This window comes from Xenopus laevis, chromosome 9_10L (genome assembly GCF_017654675.1).
Source record: "Xenopus laevis strain J_2021 chromosome 9_10L, Xenopus_laevis_v10.1, whole genome shotgun sequence".
Lineage (NCBI taxonomy): Eukaryota > Metazoa > Chordata > Amphibia > Anura > Pipidae > Xenopus > Xenopus laevis.
In genome coordinates, this window is record NC_054387.1 from 71,580,449 (window position 1) to 71,599,250 (window position 18,802).

At 39.3% G+C, this 18,802-nt stretch overlaps 1 protein-coding gene across 5 annotated transcripts in view; it reads right to left on the minus strand.

The window, feature by feature from the left end:
- LOC108701344 (RNA-binding motif, single-stranded-interacting protein 1) overlaps window positions 1–18,802 on the minus strand; it is a 198,459-nt gene that overhangs the window by 8,648 nt on the left and 171,009 nt on the right. For 2 of the 5 annotated variants that reach the window (XM_041576040.1, XM_018235842.2), the window contains exons 6-11: window positions 18,150–18,229; window positions 9,314–9,429; window positions 7,026–7,087; window positions 6,840–6,933; window positions 4,503–4,553; window positions 1,417–1,527 (exon numbers count right to left, since the gene is read on the minus strand). In XM_041576040.1, the coding sequence (XP_041431974.1) occupies window positions 1,417–1,527; window positions 4,503–4,553; window positions 6,840–6,933; window positions 7,026–7,087; window positions 9,314–9,429; window positions 18,150–18,229 (514 nt within the window). The remainder of the gene's footprint in view (window positions 1–1,416; window positions 1,528–4,502; window positions 4,554–6,839; window positions 6,934–7,025; window positions 7,088–9,313; window positions 9,430–18,149; window positions 18,230–18,802) is intronic. The other 3 variants (XM_041576041.1, XM_041576043.1, XM_041576042.1) reach the window with 3 other exon arrangements.

Sequence of the window (18,802 nt, forward strand, 5' to 3'; positions counted from 1 at the left end):
CAGGACAACCCGTAATCTTTTTGGGTGCGGATTTCTTAAGCACAGGAACCACTCCTTAATGACTGTGTCGCTGTTGCTTGTCCTTGTGGTGACATTTATGCTTGAGGAATGTGACATTTGTACATGGACTCAGATGCAAGATTCACACAGAGGAGTAAGGTGACCCGACCAGTACTGTAGCTTTGCTTGAGCACTTGGTTATAAGTCTAATGACGTTCAACAGTATACAATAAGTTATTTATTCTGGGGTGTGGAACAAAATATTTTGGGGATCCTCCGTTCTAATGACATAAAGCAAAGTTAGAATGTTCTATTGACGTAAATATTGATTTACAATATAGAGTTGATGTAACTATTTGCTTATGTAGAAGGGTGGTAACATGGAAATCTGCCCCAGTCCAATAACAAGTACCAAACACCCAATGACTAACACTAGTCTAATGTAGCTGGAATATGTTTCCCTTCAAATGAACTTTAACATGTTGTAGAAAAAAAAATTAAAATACAAAAAACACAAACAAAATCAAGACCAGGATGTAGGATTCCATTCAAGGAACTGGGAAATCAAAACAAGGAGCAGTAAGAAAGTCTAAAAGCACTGAACTGGGAAACTAGACAAGAGTATGGGGGTACGGAAAGTCAGTTTGGGAAAGGTATGGTATTACAGACAGTGAGCAGGGAACTGAGGCAGTGTAAAAAACTGGTATGGGGACACAAGAATTAGGATTAATGCAGTGAACTGGGAAACTTTAGCAAGGTGTAAGGGTGCAGCAATATATGAGATTATAAACAGTGAACTAGGAACCTTGTCAGGCTACAAGTAAATATGGTGCAAGAAACAGGATTATACTAGCAGCGTATCGGGATGCAAGAACTATGATTAACTAAGCAAATTGGAAGCCTAGGTAGTGTTTATGGGTGTTTGGGCAACATATGGGATTATAGGCAGTGAATAAGCAGGATGTAAGGGGTACAGGGAAGGAAGTAGGGCTACTAGCAGTGAGCTGGGAAGCTACGCAAGGTGTAAGGGTGTTTGAGGCATGAAGTAGAACTATAGCTAGTAAACTGGAAAACCAAGGCAGGATGGGGTACAGGACTGGAAGTAGGATTGCCTGCAGTGAACTGGAAAATTAGGCAGGGCTTTTGGGGCAAGGTAAAGGATTCTAGGCAGGGAAGTGAGAAACCAGGCAGGTTATAATGGAGAGTGAGACAGAAAAAAGGTTAGAGCCCCTCCAGTACTCTGAGAACTTTTTCTCTTGCAGTTTCTTAAAACAATTGTAGTAAATTCCTGGTTATGACTGATTACATATAAACATTTCAGCCTCCTACACACAGAGCGAGCATTCAAATAAATTCACCTGAGGACTAAAAATAACATTTCCTTGTGCCTAGCACAGGCCCATAGATCCCACTTACTGTTCCGCTGCTGCTTAATGAAAGATGACTCATCTGCTGTGTCAAAGGGTTGATCATGGAGGCAGGCTGTAGTGACATGGGGTGTTCCATGGACGGAGTTAACATAGCTCCCTGGGCACAAAATAAAGAAAAGATGACAATTAAGGCATTAGGGAAGTCAGGCATGAGAACGAGAGATCTCAGCAAGAACCACAGACATTAGAAAATTCCCAATGATCCAATTTCCCTTCTCCTTCACTATATGAGTAATTGTGTTGATGGAGAGCTGGCTGCGGTGTATGTAACAATGGTTATGAGTTGAATGCGTCATCAGATCTACCCTCATACACATCACTGGGGACTAATAGCTCTGCTCTGTACAAAGGATATCCTATATAATGACAAGTCATAGATGTGTAAGGATCATAAGGGCCAAAATTATGTAACTAAGGTTCCCATGACTCAAATGACTTCAGGCATATGAGTGGGAGCTGCTATATATCTTCCCAAGCTAGATTCAGTTTACCATACGGCGAGACCCAGGCTGGCACTACTTTTCATGAGGGTCAACCACCCTCATGAACGCAAGGACCCAGATTTCCACCAATGTGCACCAATAGAACAGTAAATGGCAGGCTGCATGGCCATGTTTCTGGGATTTGTAGTTAATCAGTAGTAGGAGGAACATATGCTTCCAAGCCAATGGTTAAACCATCAAGGCTAGTCAGTTAAACTGGGGGCTGCACCTGCGGTGGTCCCAACATCTAATTTTAATGGGTTTAACAGGCTGTGAGGAAGCCAGTTGAGAGCACTCAGTGCTGCCAGATGGGTAGAACAGATGTGCAAAGGAAAGGGCCCCAGGCCAAATGCATTAAAAGGAACAGCGCTGTTTATTTGAAGAGGTGCGCTGACGGTGCTTTACAGTGCAAGGTGTTTGTATGTGTGAAATGCCTTTGGGGAAATTATAACAATGGCATCATTTATAATTGGTTTAAAGGTCACTTGTAATTGTGTTTATGAGCATGTAGCCAATTCCTCTAGTTTAGTCTACATGCATATTTATTTTAGCTTTTCTGTGCTATCCCATCTGCAGCACCACTGCCAGAGCTGGGGGGGGGGGGGTGCATGCAGGGCTGACTACCTTGGATGCCATGCACTTTGGAATCCCTGGTACAGAAACTTCTGTAGGCAGAGGGACATTAAATATAGTTTGTTATATTCCACAGATGTATCTCTTTTCTGAGAAAGGCACTAATTGTGGGGTAGAGCAGATAGAAAGTCAAGAATGGTGTCAAGGGAAGGGGCTGTAGTTTTTGGATTATGCAGTAAGGCAAGATGGTGTCCTATGAAGTGGTTGTTACCATGGGATAGTGTGTGCAGTAAGGCAAGACAGAGACTCATGCAGCACCTCTGCCAAGGATAAGCCCAACAATAGTGTTTGTGAACTACAATATCCAAGATCTGTAGCTGTGGATTCTGGGATTTGTCATTTAAAGTAGCACGGGAAGGTACCACATTTTTTATCACTGCTAAGGTGGATGAAGTCCTACTGTGTTTTTTTTTTATACACTGCTATGGTTATCTAACAAATTCTAAGGGTTCTGCAGACAGCACCATACATTGCTGGACAAAGTGTTTTTCCAATAGCCTACAAATGGACCTGGAAAAAAAGAATCTAAAGCAGATGGCAGTCAGGCAGTGGGATGTCAGCAAATGCCTTTGTAATACTATCCCCATATACTGTAGTAGTAATGATACATAGGATGAAGTGCACTACCGCTTTATTACTACAATAAAAAGTAAAAGGAACCGGCAGGAGCTGAAACGCTGAATGAAAACCCATTTGGCAACAGGGAGAGGCAGCAGTGCATTGATGGAGAAGGAGAAAGCCAAGAGAGGAAATGAAGATATAATTACAAAAATGTGTCACAATGAGTACATCAAACCAGGAACGGTATGATCTGGAGAGAACATACAAAGGAAAGCAGAGAGCCTTCCCAGAATGCACTCAGGTTACGAGGGATAAAGGTAAATATGCTAGGACTCACTTTGTTCCTAATTAGATACTATTAAGGACACAATGAACTTACGTAGGGTTTCCACTAAAAATGTGTTCCAAAGAGACTGTAGAACAGTCTGTTGAAACTGCTTTGTGAGTAGCCAATACACTCAACAGTGGTGAACCAGATTGTATTTATGGTCATCATTATGCATTACAAGAGCACAGGCAGCACAGTTGTCTTTTTATGTGGCTGTATGCTAACTGCTGCTATATTTACATATCAGTCAGGTCAATAAATCCCATTTCAAGAGCTGTCACGGGAAGCCATAGTAACAACTGGGTTCACTGCACTAGGGATGCAAAGCAAAATCATCCCTCATACTTTGGGAAATGCATACTTTTGTATTTTGTCCATATGCTGTCCCAATTTTATTAGAGTATATAGGATGTAAAGGCTGTTTTACAATGCCATTTTCCAAGGAGCACAGTAGGGACTATTCACTGCTGTTGGTCTTTACTGAAAGCTCCACCTAGTGGCTGATTGTGGAATCTAGTAATATATTGAGAAACAGGCTGGGTTAAAAATATGTAGATGGATAAAGGTAAAACTACAAACATTTAAGAAAAATAGATTGAAAGGAAAAAGCAAGATAAACAACAGTCTGGCCAGGCCTAAATACAGTTATTATATAATACAAAATACAAAGTAAGGAGGGCACACTTATATATAATGTTAATTTTTCATACTCTATAATAGAGACATTTTAATATAGTATTGTGGGTGGGTGCAGAGGAACATGCCGCTTTTCTTAGGTCAATTGCGATCAAAACTGAACAAATTAACGTTTCGGATAATGTCCTTTCTCAAGGGATTTCTTGTAAGGAGGTTATCCGAAACATTGGGGTTTCTCACCTTTTGGCCAACGTGTCTGCTTTACCATATTTGCGTACGTTTTAAGTATATTAAAGCATTTTTTGCTTTTGCATACACCATGGTGTGCTAAATTTACATAGGTGTGCATTGGGCTATTTTAAAACCAGCCTAAATACAGCTCAGTGAGCAGAAAAATAACACCGTGTTATTAGAAACAGAAAACCAACTTACTGCGTGTTGCATGATGTAAGGTTGGGGTGGCATCCAAGATGGACTCTGCACCTAATGGAACAAACACCGCAGTGAGTTATTGCCACAAACTTGAAGGAGCACGCTTTCATTGCTTATCAATTAAACATGAAAGGAAACTCAGTGAGAGAGTGAGGCTGTAATCCTTCAGATGCCACAATCCCCAGAGCTCAAATGCTAAACACAGATTATACTTCAAATGTGCACAATGGCTGATACAGTCTATTGCTCTCGGCCTCGGCACTGCGTCCTGGGACTGCCCGGATCTGCTAGCAGAATAAAAACATACAATTTGACAGCAGATAAGAACCAACGGACCATCTAGTCTGCCCATTTATTCCACTGCTCCTCCGTGATATGATTGTCTGAAAATAAATGCACTTTTCGTCTCTTTTTTTTTGAAAGGATCATGTTTGTAAAAACAAAAAAGTTCAACTTTTCTTACTTTGCTCACTCATGTCTTGCTAAATCGAGCTTATTTCAAGTAACTGGGATTTTTACAGCAGTGAAAAAATATACACTATTCATTTATATTTTCATTGAACAGTAAAATATATGAGCATTTCTCATTGTATGTACAGAAAATCCCTTTTATGTACAATTTAAATGTAACCATGGCCAGGAGCTGCCAAGACAACTGTTTGACTTGGCAGATGCCTACACCACAAGCAAATAAATATATATTATTTGTCAATGCAAATAATCTCTTGCTATATATTCCCTTTCTGATAATTTATGCAAAGGAGTTAGGAGAAGAAAGCACCCAGGGTGCCATCAGACTTATATTCACGGTTTAATTGTTCTGAATACAACAGCCTTTCTCAATTACCTTCTTTTTCCACAACCTCACTCAGATTCCTCCACCAACATAACCCACAATAGTTTCCCTTCCATATACTATATATGCTATAACCGAAAGCAGCATGAGGAATGAGGAATGAGGACAGAGAAGTAGATTTAAATGACTGGCACCGGCAGATAATTCCTGCAGTCTAGGAAATATTCAGTAAAGTAACTTTCGCATAAGACCAGTGGTCTGCAGATAATCATTGGCTCATTGGCTTCATTTCATTGCCTCATAATGTTTAAAGGGGTTGTTCACCTTCAAACAACTAGTTGGTTTCAGATAGATCACCAGAAATAAAGACTTTTTCCAATGACTTTCTATGTGTCACGGTTTTTCTAATATTGAAGTGTAAAGTGTCATTTCTCTCCTTCTGAAGCAGCTCTGGGAGGGGGGGGTCGCTGACCCTGTAAACTGTTCTAAATGGATACATTTAGTTGATACATTTCTTATCTTTGTCCCTGCTGAGCAGAATCTCTGGGTTTCATTACAGGCAGCTGTTAGAATTGATACAATTGTTGCTAATACTCCAGAGATGCTGCTGAGAAATGTATCAATTAAAGATTTTGGAAAAAAATGTAAAAAATAAATAATGGAAAGTAATTAAAAAAAATCTATATTTCTGGGGAACAATCTAAAAACAACTGAATTGAAAAAAGTGTTTGGAGGCTGAACAACCCCTTTAAGGGACTTCTGATTTTCGTCCTGTTTTCTGAACTGTATAAAACAATTCAGCATGTAATGTCCTAACCTCAGACCTTACAGACTACAAGGCAAAATGGCCATTGTTTGGACAATTAGAGAGATGAGGTTTACATAAATATTTTTGACTCTGCCAGGCATTTTGGTTTGGAGTATCATTCCCTTAACACCATTCAGCTTTTCTCAAGTGCTTTAATTTAGCTTTAAGAAAAGTACATTAATTCAACTTCAGCAGTAAAAAAACACAAATCACACAACACAAGTCTCTTTTTGGTTTGGCTCTAGGCACAAATCCTTGGGATCACTCTGAGGTTACGGATTACCCCTCTTAAGCTCTCCAAGATCTAAATGTTCATGTGCAGTTCATTTTCTACACAGTGGGATTGGGAAGGACAGGCTCCAGAGTGGGGTTGGGTAGGGCAGGGTACAGAGTGGGGTTGGGCAGGACAGGCTACAGTGTGGGGTTGGCAAGGACAGGCTACAGAGTGGGGTTGGGAAGGACAGGCTACAGAGTGGGGTTGGGTAGGGCAGGGTACAGAGTGGGGTTGGGCAGGATAGGCTACAGAGTGGGGTTGGGCAGGACAGGCTACAGAGTGGGGTTGGGCAGGACAGGCTACAGAGTGGGGTTGGCAAGGACAGGCTACAGAGTGGGGTTGGCAAGGACAGGCTACAGAGTGGGGTTGGAAAGGACAGGCTACAGAGTGGGGTTGGAAAGTCCACAAGTCTTAAAGTGCGATTTTATTCCTGTGATCAAATACATGGTGACCACATACCTGGTACGTTGACACAGGAGACGTGATATAAGGTGTGATCGATGTCTGGGTGATCATTCTGTTAGTGGCGATGCTGTATGGTGTGGGGTAAAACCTAAAAGAAGAACAGAAAATAAGTTTTGAGTGATCAGTGGAAAATGGTGAGGATAAAATGGATGTAAATAAAAGATGAGAGTTGGAAATCACCTTCTGACATACCCATTTTGAATAGCAGCAGTGGTGGGGTCATATGTAAGTGTCATGCCAGCCTGTGAATGAAAAATATAGAACAATGTAATATATGACAACGCTACTTACGGTGTACCAAACATTCCTTTGCTTTTGTTTTTTGATAATGAAAGGGCCGGTATTATCGATTGTTTACCGTTTACCGAGCGTTAATGGTATTTAACATTTGGTAAAAATATACCTCTCATCTTTCATTTTACAATTTCTTTGCATTGAGGAAAAGAATTGCTTGAATCCTTAATTTCTGCATAAATGCTTTGCATTAAGGATTAAGGACCAGAAGGGGTGTTAGAGATCGGTTCAGGTCAGCAGCAGCTCTGGACACAATCTTCCATTGAACAGAATGGCATTCCACAGCTCAAAGCAGTAGAACACATTCCGAGGTGTTGTCCTTGATAAATGTATCAGTCCATAAAAATCTGGCTATAAAGTTTCTGGAAAATGGAACTCAACATACTTAATCTTTCTTTGTAGTTTTGATGCAATAAGTCACCCCCTTTATAAGTTTTAGTTATAAAGCTGTATAAAAACCAAGGTTGAAATACACCAATGCCATGGAGATGTTAACTTGACCACCTTTGACACCATAATTTGTAGGCTGAATTTGTCCCATTAACGTCATTAAATTGCACCAGGTCCGAGATTGAGTAAAATAATGGTATAAATCACACGACCAGGCTGGTGTAACAACTAAAAATACACTCCTCTAACAAACAGCAAGATTAGCTCTTTATAATGGCTTATTTCTGTGATTGCCATGCATGCCTTCATTGAAGCATCAATAGAGCTTTATAAATAAACCAGTTATTTTTAGGGATACACTGAATCCACTATTTTAGATTCGGCCGAACCCCTGAATCTTTTGCGAAAGATTTGGCCGAATACCGAACCGAATCTGAACCCTAATTTGCATACGCTGAAAAAGGCCGAATCACGAACCGAATCCTGGATTCGGTGCATCCCTAGTTATTTTTCACCACTTTCTACACATATTGCTTTGGGTGTAAAATACTTTATACACCGTTATAATTATACCCACAGTGTATTTTGGCTCAGACAAAAGCCTGAACAGAAGCTTATAGACATAGTTTGAACATTCTCCAGTAGGCATTTTCCAATCATTATACACATTGTCCGGAGCTACCTGGCAATTAAGCTGGTTAAATCAGATAATTAATTTCCATTTATTGTGTTGCTATGAACTAAATGGGCTTAGGTCTTGAACTTGCGCATAGTCGACAGACAGGAAAAACACTGCTCCAGGAATGGATGTCAGCCCATGAAAAGGCAGAATTTCAATGCAAATCAGCATCTCATTGTTCCATCTGCTTTCTCTATTCAACGGATTCAAAGCAAATGGTATACAAGAGCAAAATGCTTTTATATTCCTGTACCATTCAGCAACATGCCACTGTATATAATCTGATTACAAAGCTGAATTTTACTAACAGCCAGAGGAAAATAGTAAATAGCAGTTTTCCAGAACCTAGGATTCTGCTTTCTAAAGGCTTAATAACTACACAAGTGTCAGTTCATATCTTAATGATCGAGGAAATCCTCCGGGCTATGGGAGGGCTTGACAAGTATGGATGTGAAAAAAGCCACTGTGGACCATCATTCATTCATGGCATGAGCATTCTTCTCATCAGTCTTGCAAGTTGCGTTAATTCTTTTTGTGAGAAAGACAGGACTCCAGAAGATTAAAGGTGGCAATGCATTGCAAGATAACCTCGTTTGGCAAGGTCGCCAGGACCTGATTTGGCCATAAACATGCTGATTAAAACTGGGCTGACCCGATCTTGGCCGTAGAGACCAGCTGGATGTGGATCGAATAAACATGCCAATGTGCTTCTTATTCAATGGGATTTTCAAACCTGCCAATTCACATCTGGCAAATTTTCAGATAAGCTGCCGACTCTGTCTGAAGGGATCAAATCAGCAGCTTAAAGAATCACACTGTCTGTATAATGCAAACAGTTAATCTCAAGGACAACTTCCCTTATGATAGGCTAAAAACAACATCTCTATTTGCGTTAACAAACTAATGAGAGTTGGTACAAGCCGTGAGTTTGCAATGTGCCTGAAAGAATAACCACAGTCACACACAGTTTAAACAGAAGGATATGAAACTATGGATGACACACACCCGGGCGGTGGATTGACGGAGCCAAGAAACTCAGTGTGAGTCACACATTTAGCTAGTCATTATTCACACACCCACCATGAAGTTTTATGGAAAGACTTACAAGTCTCACCTCGCCCTCTCTAGGCCAGGCTCTTCCATTCTGGACATATTTGTTTTGATTCTGTCGCTTCTTCTGTCCTCCATCAGCAAACTTGCACAACAAGGGTTCAACTGGAGCTAGGGGACAAACAAAACCAATTAAAACCCCAATAATGAGTAAAGAACCAGAAACAACAAATAACGAGTCTTTGTAATTGTCATTTCAGGTATTTGTACGCATTTTATTTCAGTGAAACAGTAGGTAGGTATTCGTCGCCTGCAGCTGAACACCCTACAAAATGAAAGCAAAGTTGTCAATAAACTAAAGTTCCAGGCATTCTTGAAATGATGTGGACATGCTCAAAGTCCACATTTAAACTCACAAATAGCATTTCACTTTCTATGTGCTACAGGCTCTTTTAAGGAAAGGGGAAAAAAAGCTAATAAATGAAACAGAGCTGGCCACCCACAGGAAGATATTGTCAGTCTCAGATGACCCATCATGTTGTTGAACAGTTGCATTTACACATAGAAAATGACCTTGTAAAAAGATTTTAATTGTACAGTGTGTTAAGGCCAGATTGGTTATAGTATCATATATATATATATACTACTTACACATACACTTACACCACTGAGATAAAATGCATGTCCATTATCATGCAGCTTGGACCTGATTAAAGAGAAACATTGTCTATGGCACTGTCATGCTAGTAGTTTCATGTTGGCACCATCGCTTCAATATTGTCTGGCACATAAAGCGTTCAAAGAAAAACAAAAAGTGGACAACTTTTTTTCAACGTTTAAAGATCTACATGTTTGGGTAAGTTTATAATTTATGAAACCTCTAAATAAGATGATAGATTGTTTAAGGCACATGTGTGTCTTTCACAGCAGGTTTAATTTTTTTTACTGTTAAACCTGTCTGAATGATTTGGAGGACAATATTGTTATTGTGGCTTTCTATTACTGTGTGGGGCTGGACCATGAACATGTAATTTGGCAGACAGTACTTGAGTCGTTAAACATCAATCAGCACCAACTGCAAACACATTTTGATTGATCTCATTAGCATAATCTACACAGTGATCATCACATATCCAGGTGTGTATACTGTATTTACAGACTATAAAAGCAAAAACTGCCAGAAACACCAATAAATTCTCTTTCGAAACACCTTGACTATTTGTTCAGAGTATGTTTTTCTGTGTGCTCCACAGCTTATTGAGTGCGCACATATGAGCATGATATAGCACTGGTTCCTAATTATTTCATTTGGAAAATAATTATAGAAATGTATCAGGACCCAGTGCGGTGTTCTGTAATTAATATATTTATGATAATAAGGCACAATCAACACTGTAGTGTTATTTTAATTATTTATGGGTATCTTCTTGACATGGAATTGAGACATTCAGAGGTGGTCAGTGGGGAGCTCTCCTCTCCCAAGTTCAGTTTTTACAAAGTAATACCTTAAAATACCAGAGGTGGCTGGCAGAGGAAGTGCATAAAGATGAAAATATATTTGTCAATAAGCAATTTTTAACAGCAATTAAGCTTTAAGTGTTGGTCAGTAGGTAGTTCAGCTATTCCTATTACATTCGGGCCACCAATTTCTTTTCTAAAGTATAAGTTGTTTTACTAGTCTAAAGTGGCAGATTGATGTCAACTTCTCCTTTACTCACCCAACTATCCCTTCCTCCCCCAAAGCAGCACAATACAATATTTGATATAAGTTTTTTTGCGTTGGCTTGAAAAGTGACTCGACAGCTGGTCAAATAAAGGAAAAGTTGCCAAATCTTCGGTTCCTGGTGGTACTTAGGCATCTCTCCACATTTAAACACCATTAGGGGCAATTAGCAGTGGATTGAGGCTTTTCCTTCTGTTTGGTAACTGGATGGGCAAAGCACCATGGTTGCTGGTAATCAGTTTATATCTTCTTTAGGGGGATACATGAGCCATTTGATACACAGGGTTACGATTTAAGAAGGAACGTGACCAATCTGTTTTGTATGTATGACCTCCTTTTGTTTCTGAAGTTGTCTACACAACACCTGCTTGTCCTCCTCTTTCTTAATATTCTTGATTTCTTTTCCTTTGGCCCTTTCCACTGCCAAGTTCTAGGTTCAATGTGAGGACATAGTACACAGTGTACATATGTCCATTCAAAGGAGGACAGTGGCCATGGCCAAAGCACTTGGGGACCTTAATTGTGTCAATTATATTATATATTTGCTAGAGTTTTGGAACAGCCCTATTTTGTGAAAAACAAAATCACTATACAAAACAAAATACAATTTTTATTTGACCGCTTCCGCTTCCCTTTGAAAATTTCCAGGAATAAAAACAAGGAAATAAAAACAATTTTCATGATTAAAATAATATGCTTTTGGGTAACTGAAAATTTTATATAGCAGTGAAAATAACTTAAAAGCTAAACAGATTTAACACCTGTATAGAAAGCAGTGATGGGTTCCTAAGCTATTTATGAATCTTGATAAAAAGAGCAGAAGACAATAATTTATTAATTTTTAATTGATATCTTTAAATGTTTTATTAAATTTAACAGAAATATATATATATATATATATATATATATATATATATATATATATATATATATATATATATATATATATTCATTGGGTGATAACAACACAAAATATAGTTTTGTGTTTAAATGACATAATTTATTCCATAAAAGAGGTATCTCACCACAAGGAAAACAGTGGACAACACTACCCTACCTACAGTTTTGCTGTTTGAAATTAATGTATTATTGATTGATCAATCTGATCTTTAAACAGGTAGCCTTTAATCCCTGCCTGTAACTACCAATAAAGAAGAGCAATTATGCCCTGTGGCAATAGTTGCCAAACAGTAGGCCAAAGGCTGAAGGGGTCATGAGATTCCAGCAAATATGGTGGTGGTGGGGGGTGTTGGGTTGTAGTTTAGGATGTAGCTTTGTTATCTGTGACGCAGAGTGATCTCACTTGGCATATAGGCAAGTTTCACATCAGCGGCCGTCTCGCGGGATCCCGCTGGGGGAGAGACGCACTTCGGATACACTGGAAGGATAATCTCCGTGATATATGTATTCTCCTAATTTTATACTAAGTTTCACACACATGTCAAGGCCTCTATGACACTTAACAAAACTACACCTTTAGCCTAAGGACAAATTTTTATTGATGGATTTCACAAGCGTAATGTTCTTGCTATGGCCCTTTTCCAACAACATATATAACATTATAAATGCAGACATTTCAGCAACAGAACAGAGCTTGTGCCAATTTCACCATTTTATCACCCATATCTATCTGGCAGATGTGTCAATCCTATTGCTGGAGAACCACAATCGGATCCTCTCCTGACATGTCTACATATGGTTTGATTTTTGGCTTGGGACCAACCTGAGTGACACAATAAGGCTCATTAAGATGCTTTAGATTTATCTTATCATTAGCTGCCTAAGATGTTGGAAGCCCAAGTACAACTTTAAGGGCAAGCATTTTAACATTGTTGATTTATTAAGACTTTCATAAAGCTATTAATACAAACATTTATAGTTGTTCCTAAAAGCCAACAAAACATATTTATTTGCTGTATGTGTATTTTATTCTCATATTTCTATAACTACTATAAAGCTAATAACTATACACTGTTTTTTTTTTTTTTTTCTAACGCTGCCTAAACCAAGAGTCTTAAATCTGCAGTCCCCCCACACATATTGTAGAAGGACACAGACTGCAACAGTCATTTACTATTTATCCACATGTGCCACAGCTGTTCATTTTTTCAAAAAAGTAACCCCTGTATAGACATTATCTAGATAAAAGCACACACACTGCATGCATTAATACAGTTCATAACAAGTGACGTTGACGCCGCCAGCCTTTAGAGCAGGAATCATTGTTTCTTCCACTTGCTAAAAACAGCTCATGACATTTGTTAAAATCAATTTGAAATGAAATTAGTACTCTGTTTTAAGATAAAACTGATATGCTACTGATCTGACAGTACTATGTGTAGTAGTGTGATATGATCCCAGGCTGTAAAGTCACATCTCCACTTATGGACCCTACTGGCTTCCATAGCTGGCATCCTAGTTCAGGGTGAAGCTTCAAGTATCCTTTCATACTAAGCTTTTACCTTTCAGTATTTGGAAGACAGTAATTTTAGTAGGGATGCACAGAATCCACTATTTTGGCGAACCCCAGAATTATTTGCTAAAGATTCGGCCGAATACTGGACCGAATCTGAATTTGAATATGCAAATTAGGGGTGGGAAGTACAAACATTTTATTACTTCCTTGTTTTGTGACAAAAAGTCACACGATTTCCCTCCCTGTCCCTAATTTGCAGAATAGTGACCGAATCCCAAACCGAATCCTGGATTTGGTGCATCCCTAAATTTAATGAACGTTGAGTTGTCATGATTTGGAAACTGTAAGGATCACCGACATACATATAAAAAAGGCATATGTAACAATAAGTATTATTTTCAAAATAGGGTGTGAATATTTATTATGTCCTTGTGCCAACAAGCTATTGTTCTACATTAATCAGCCTTCAAAGTCTTCTACACACCCCAAAGAGGTGTGTTTCAAATACAAAGCCTGGGGCCACATGAGTGGCTGACCAGATTTTTAGTCCTGGATAACCATAATCCAGAGGGATAAAATGATAGTTTGAAAATATACAACTCTTCTCTGAGTGCATCTGGCATACTTTATGGGGGGGGGGGGTATTTGGAATACTGTAAATATGAAACTGAGCAAAAAGTACCCTTTCAGCACACATTACATTCTGCTAGTTTTGCCATTGTAGACCACCAAACACTCATATTGTAATTTCCCACTAAATACATAAAATAATTCCCTATAAAAAAGTCTAAATCTGCCAAACCAGAAGTAACCCTTGCAAAGTAGTGTGAACTACATGGTAATATTTTATCGCATTACTATACTATGCAGCTCATAAATCATTCCCAAGAGCATGCCCTAATTAGTGCCCATATATTCTACCTAGGAGGTGTGCCTGTTAATGTCTTTGTGGTGAATCACTAGCACAAATTCATTTTAAAATCAGTGGTGACTCAGTCTTTGTGAAAAAAACAGTTATAAATGTAAGTTTAATTGGAGTAATATAAATAAGAATACTGTGTCTTCCATGGAATTGGTTCACAAATGTCTCCCATGGTAATCGGTAAAAAAAAATAATTGTGGTGGAACAAGTGTATAGGTGAATACACTGCAAGAATATTGCTAGCCCCAACCTTATTTCCAATGGCAGAAGTAGATAAAATGAAGCTAAGTAGGGGGGTTATATAAAAGCACTCAACTGATGAAAACATTTCCAATTGCTTTTACTAGTAGCACCCACAGAAGGTAGTTTCAGCTCAGGTCTCAGCAAGCCTAGTCACATATAGGGTTATGTGAAAAATATGAATTGGGTTCTTCCATTTAACAAATACAAAAGATAAATGAGAACAATGAAAAAAGGCATTGTGGCCCCTTCAGATGGCATGTGTAGAATAAGATGCATTGATGCCTGTGTTCCATTGGAGACAAATCAATTACCTCTGATAATGACCTGCAATGGGCTCACCTTTAGTGAATAACATTGTCCTGACCCTTCCTTGGCCAGGCCTGCTGCCTTCTCCAGTGGCTTGCTATTATGCTAAAAATAATTAGCTTTACCTACTAGTACTAACTCATAACATGCTATAGAAGGAATATTAAACCCAAGTGAGGGCAAGGACAATAAAATTACATACTGTATTACATGTCTAATATCTAAAAAATTTAATCAATCCTAGGACTGGCCAAGGAGGGACTTTGCATTTTACCTTTTATTTTAGATGATTGTAAAAATGGTTTTGTAAATATCCAGTCTAAGATTTCTTTTCTTAAGCTTGGTAACAAAAGCATTTCTGTCCCTGAGACTATTCTCATTCTACATTTTATTTGGTGAGGCTGTGTAACAAAATAATCTGACTCTATTTAAAGGTGGCCATAGAAATTACACTTACGATCTGGAAAATATCTTTCCAGGAAAGATCCTCTGTTTCAATGCACACGTGTAGAGCCAAAACGTCATATATACAGGTAGAAACAATAGAATTCTACCTGTATCTGATGATTCTGCACTAACAATGGCCAAGGCTGGGTGCCTTTAAAGGCTCCTAATCAAAATTTCCGGCCAGACCAAACAACGAGATGTCTTCTGCCGATATTGGTCAGCTCGTCTCCCACATATGCATCGAATATTGTACGTTTAATTTTGTACAATATTATCGGTGTGTTTATGGCCATGTTAAGTCAATGCTGATGGACCTCTGATCAAAAAGGAAAGCAAATTGAATATCTTATTTTACTTATGTTGGTGCATTAAAAGATACAGGCAAAATATCCAACATGGGAAATGCATGATCTGGAATTGGCCGTTTTACCTGCAGAAGCAGGATCTCCTGACCTAATCATGGATCTGTATTTTTAATCTTTCCCAAGGGCCTACCATTCACAGACAAGTAGGAGAATACAAAGCGTTAATTCCTCCTTTCCCTATGTTTTCGACAGGAGGGTTAATGCCATAGAGATCAGGTATAAACATGTCAACTATACTGTTCCTAGCTGCAAGAGTGGAGCATAACATGAACATGTACACTTCCAAATATCAATATGGCTCAGTAGTAATATAATATTTAGATTTTATAGTCCCCTATCACATACACAAAACATTAGCTTATCAAACTTACTACATCGCCCCCTTCTCAAGCGTATGCAGGCGCATGCGCGCGCACGACGAGAATACTAGAGCTGCTGCTGGCGGTGGGGGGAAACGAGTCAGAGCACAAGCGCATGCGTGCATGTGTAGAGGAGTGCAGTCACAAACTGAGAAGACAAGAGGAGCTGCCCGAGATGAGAGAGACAAGGGTCTAAGCTAGGGGAAGGCGGCAGAAGAGGTACCTGCCTGGCACCCCTCCACCTTTGTGCCCTAGGCAGGTGCCTCTTCTGTCTACCCCTAGTTCCAGCCCTGTCTACTGGCTACATATTTATAACAGCAGTTATACTGTCTAGCTCTCTTATTTCTCCAAATAGTTACAGCATCACCTATTTATGGCCAGAGGATTGAAGAGGGGGTGGGAGGAATAGTTTACAAGTACATAAAAGAACATTATAGACGGATAGTGGGCAGAGGTCCTAAGAATGTTTTGTGTATATAACTGAATTAAAAAGAAAAATACTTCCAAATTATTTCACGAATACCTTCAATGAAATTGAATGTCATTTTTATTTATTTGTGTATTACAGCTTCAATACAAGCAGAATATACATTGGAGGGTGGAAATGAATTATATAAAAAATAGGGAAATAAATACCAAAACTAAGGCATTTAAACCACTTCACAGCAAACAAAGTCAGCTGCCAGGTTTCTAAACAATGTTATTCTGATTGATGGACCTGGGTGAGTAGGATTGGCCACACACAGGCCAATTGCTTACATTCACTCCAGTCACTTCTGGGAAAACTATATCATTATTACCCTTTATTTATGTAACTCTAACACATTTACAGACATTGTTCATCATTCACATCAGTCCCTGCCCCCTTTCACATTCACACGGCATACACACTAAGGTCAGTTTATTTAGGAGCCAACTAACTCTGTTGTAGGATTTTGGAATGTGAGAGGAAAAGCATTCACATGAAAACATACAAACTTAGTAGATAGTGCCCAGCTCAGAATTGAAGGTAGGACTCAATAATCATCAGATCATGTGTGGTAGTGATGCACAGGTCGATGATTTTTCAACCCATGCTCATTCCCAAATCCGGCTGACCTGTCCCTCCTTTAATGTCATTGAAGGGGGCAAGGCAAGTGTGAAAGTATAAACACCACACCACCTGATCAGTAGTGGGTTTGGAGAGCCAGGAGTGGTTTGGAGCATCAAAGCAGGGGCTGGTTATGGCATGCCACCAGGCTCTGGGTGCAATTGCTCGGACCAAACCCCCTTGACCCACTAATGTGCGGGTATTCCAATGGCATATTTGACCAATCCAATTCTGACTTCAATTTGCCACAATGGTTTGCAGCACCTATATTAGCAATTACTCCAAAATCACTAAACTGAATTGATTCCAAAAAATGGGTTGTATGTGGTCAATACAAATGATATAATGCTTTTGAGTGGGGAAAAATGCAGAGTTGAATGGAGATGCATCTAAAAAAAAACCCCTGCTGTGAATTTAAGAAACCAGAATATCCAGTATATGATGTAATGGATACAATGTGTCATGACATCAGTCCCCAGGACTATATCTTTATTAGATTTTGAGTGGTCATACACTGGGGATTTGCTTCAAACTGACATAGCTTCCAACATCAACCACTGTCAGAACAAATGACAAGGAGCTATTTATCCTTTATAATGCAGCTGGCCTTAATTAGCAAGGCTTGTCCTGATCGTTAACATATAGCAACCATTCAGCACCACTGCAGTATTTAGGTCCAGTGGCATACTAGGCACCAGACCTAAAATTCCCCCCCCCCCTAGTTTGCAGAAATGATGTCATGGCCTACAGGGACTTTCAGATTGAACCCCCCAGCTCCACTGCCGCATTTGTACAGGTAGGCTCTGGTGGCGGCTGGGGAGGTGTTTTGTTTTTCTACAAAAAAAGGGCTGCCTCCTTTTAGCTGTAGCTCTACGGACAGGCTCTGATCAGCCCTATAATCAATGGGAGCAAACATCATTTACACATGGTTAATGTGGCACACTTTATCGATGTTGCTATAAAACTTCCCGAATATTCAAGGGTCAAGCACAAATAATTTCAGGAAAATGAGGTACATACCAGAAACTCCAGGTAGCGGTTTAATGAATTTTCCATTAAAATGACTAATCACGGCTTCACATTTCTCTGTAGATTCCATCCTGTAAGAGAATACAAGAGAATATATTAAGTCTTCCATTTGCAGTGGACTCTTACCTGGAAGTTTTGGAACACACACAAATGTGCAAAAAACAATAATTGTATTGGACATGTTGGGTAACAATATCATGAGCAGTGACATGTGGTGCCCACTGTCTAGTCCATAAATAGCACCAACTTGTATTCCAGACCTCTTAAAGGAGAAGGAAAGGCTAAAATTAAGTAAGCTTTTTTTTAAGCATTTCTTTCCTTCTGTTGTTTACACATGGGCTTCTGTATCAGACTTCCTACCTTCAGCTTAATGCCCCGGGTGTGAACATGCTCAGTTTGCTCCTCCCCCCCTTCTTTGCTGTAATCTGAACCCAGAGCTATAAATGAGCAGGGAGAGACTCAGGCAGGAAGTGATGTCACACCAAGCTAATATTGCAGCTGCTATCCTAAACACACAGAGAGCTTCTAGAGCTTTTTACTCAGGTATATTATAACATTCTACAGAATAAATATAGCATTCTAGCTTGCACTATTGCAGCTAATCTATTGGCAATAAAATGCCTCCATAGCTTTCCTTCTCCTTT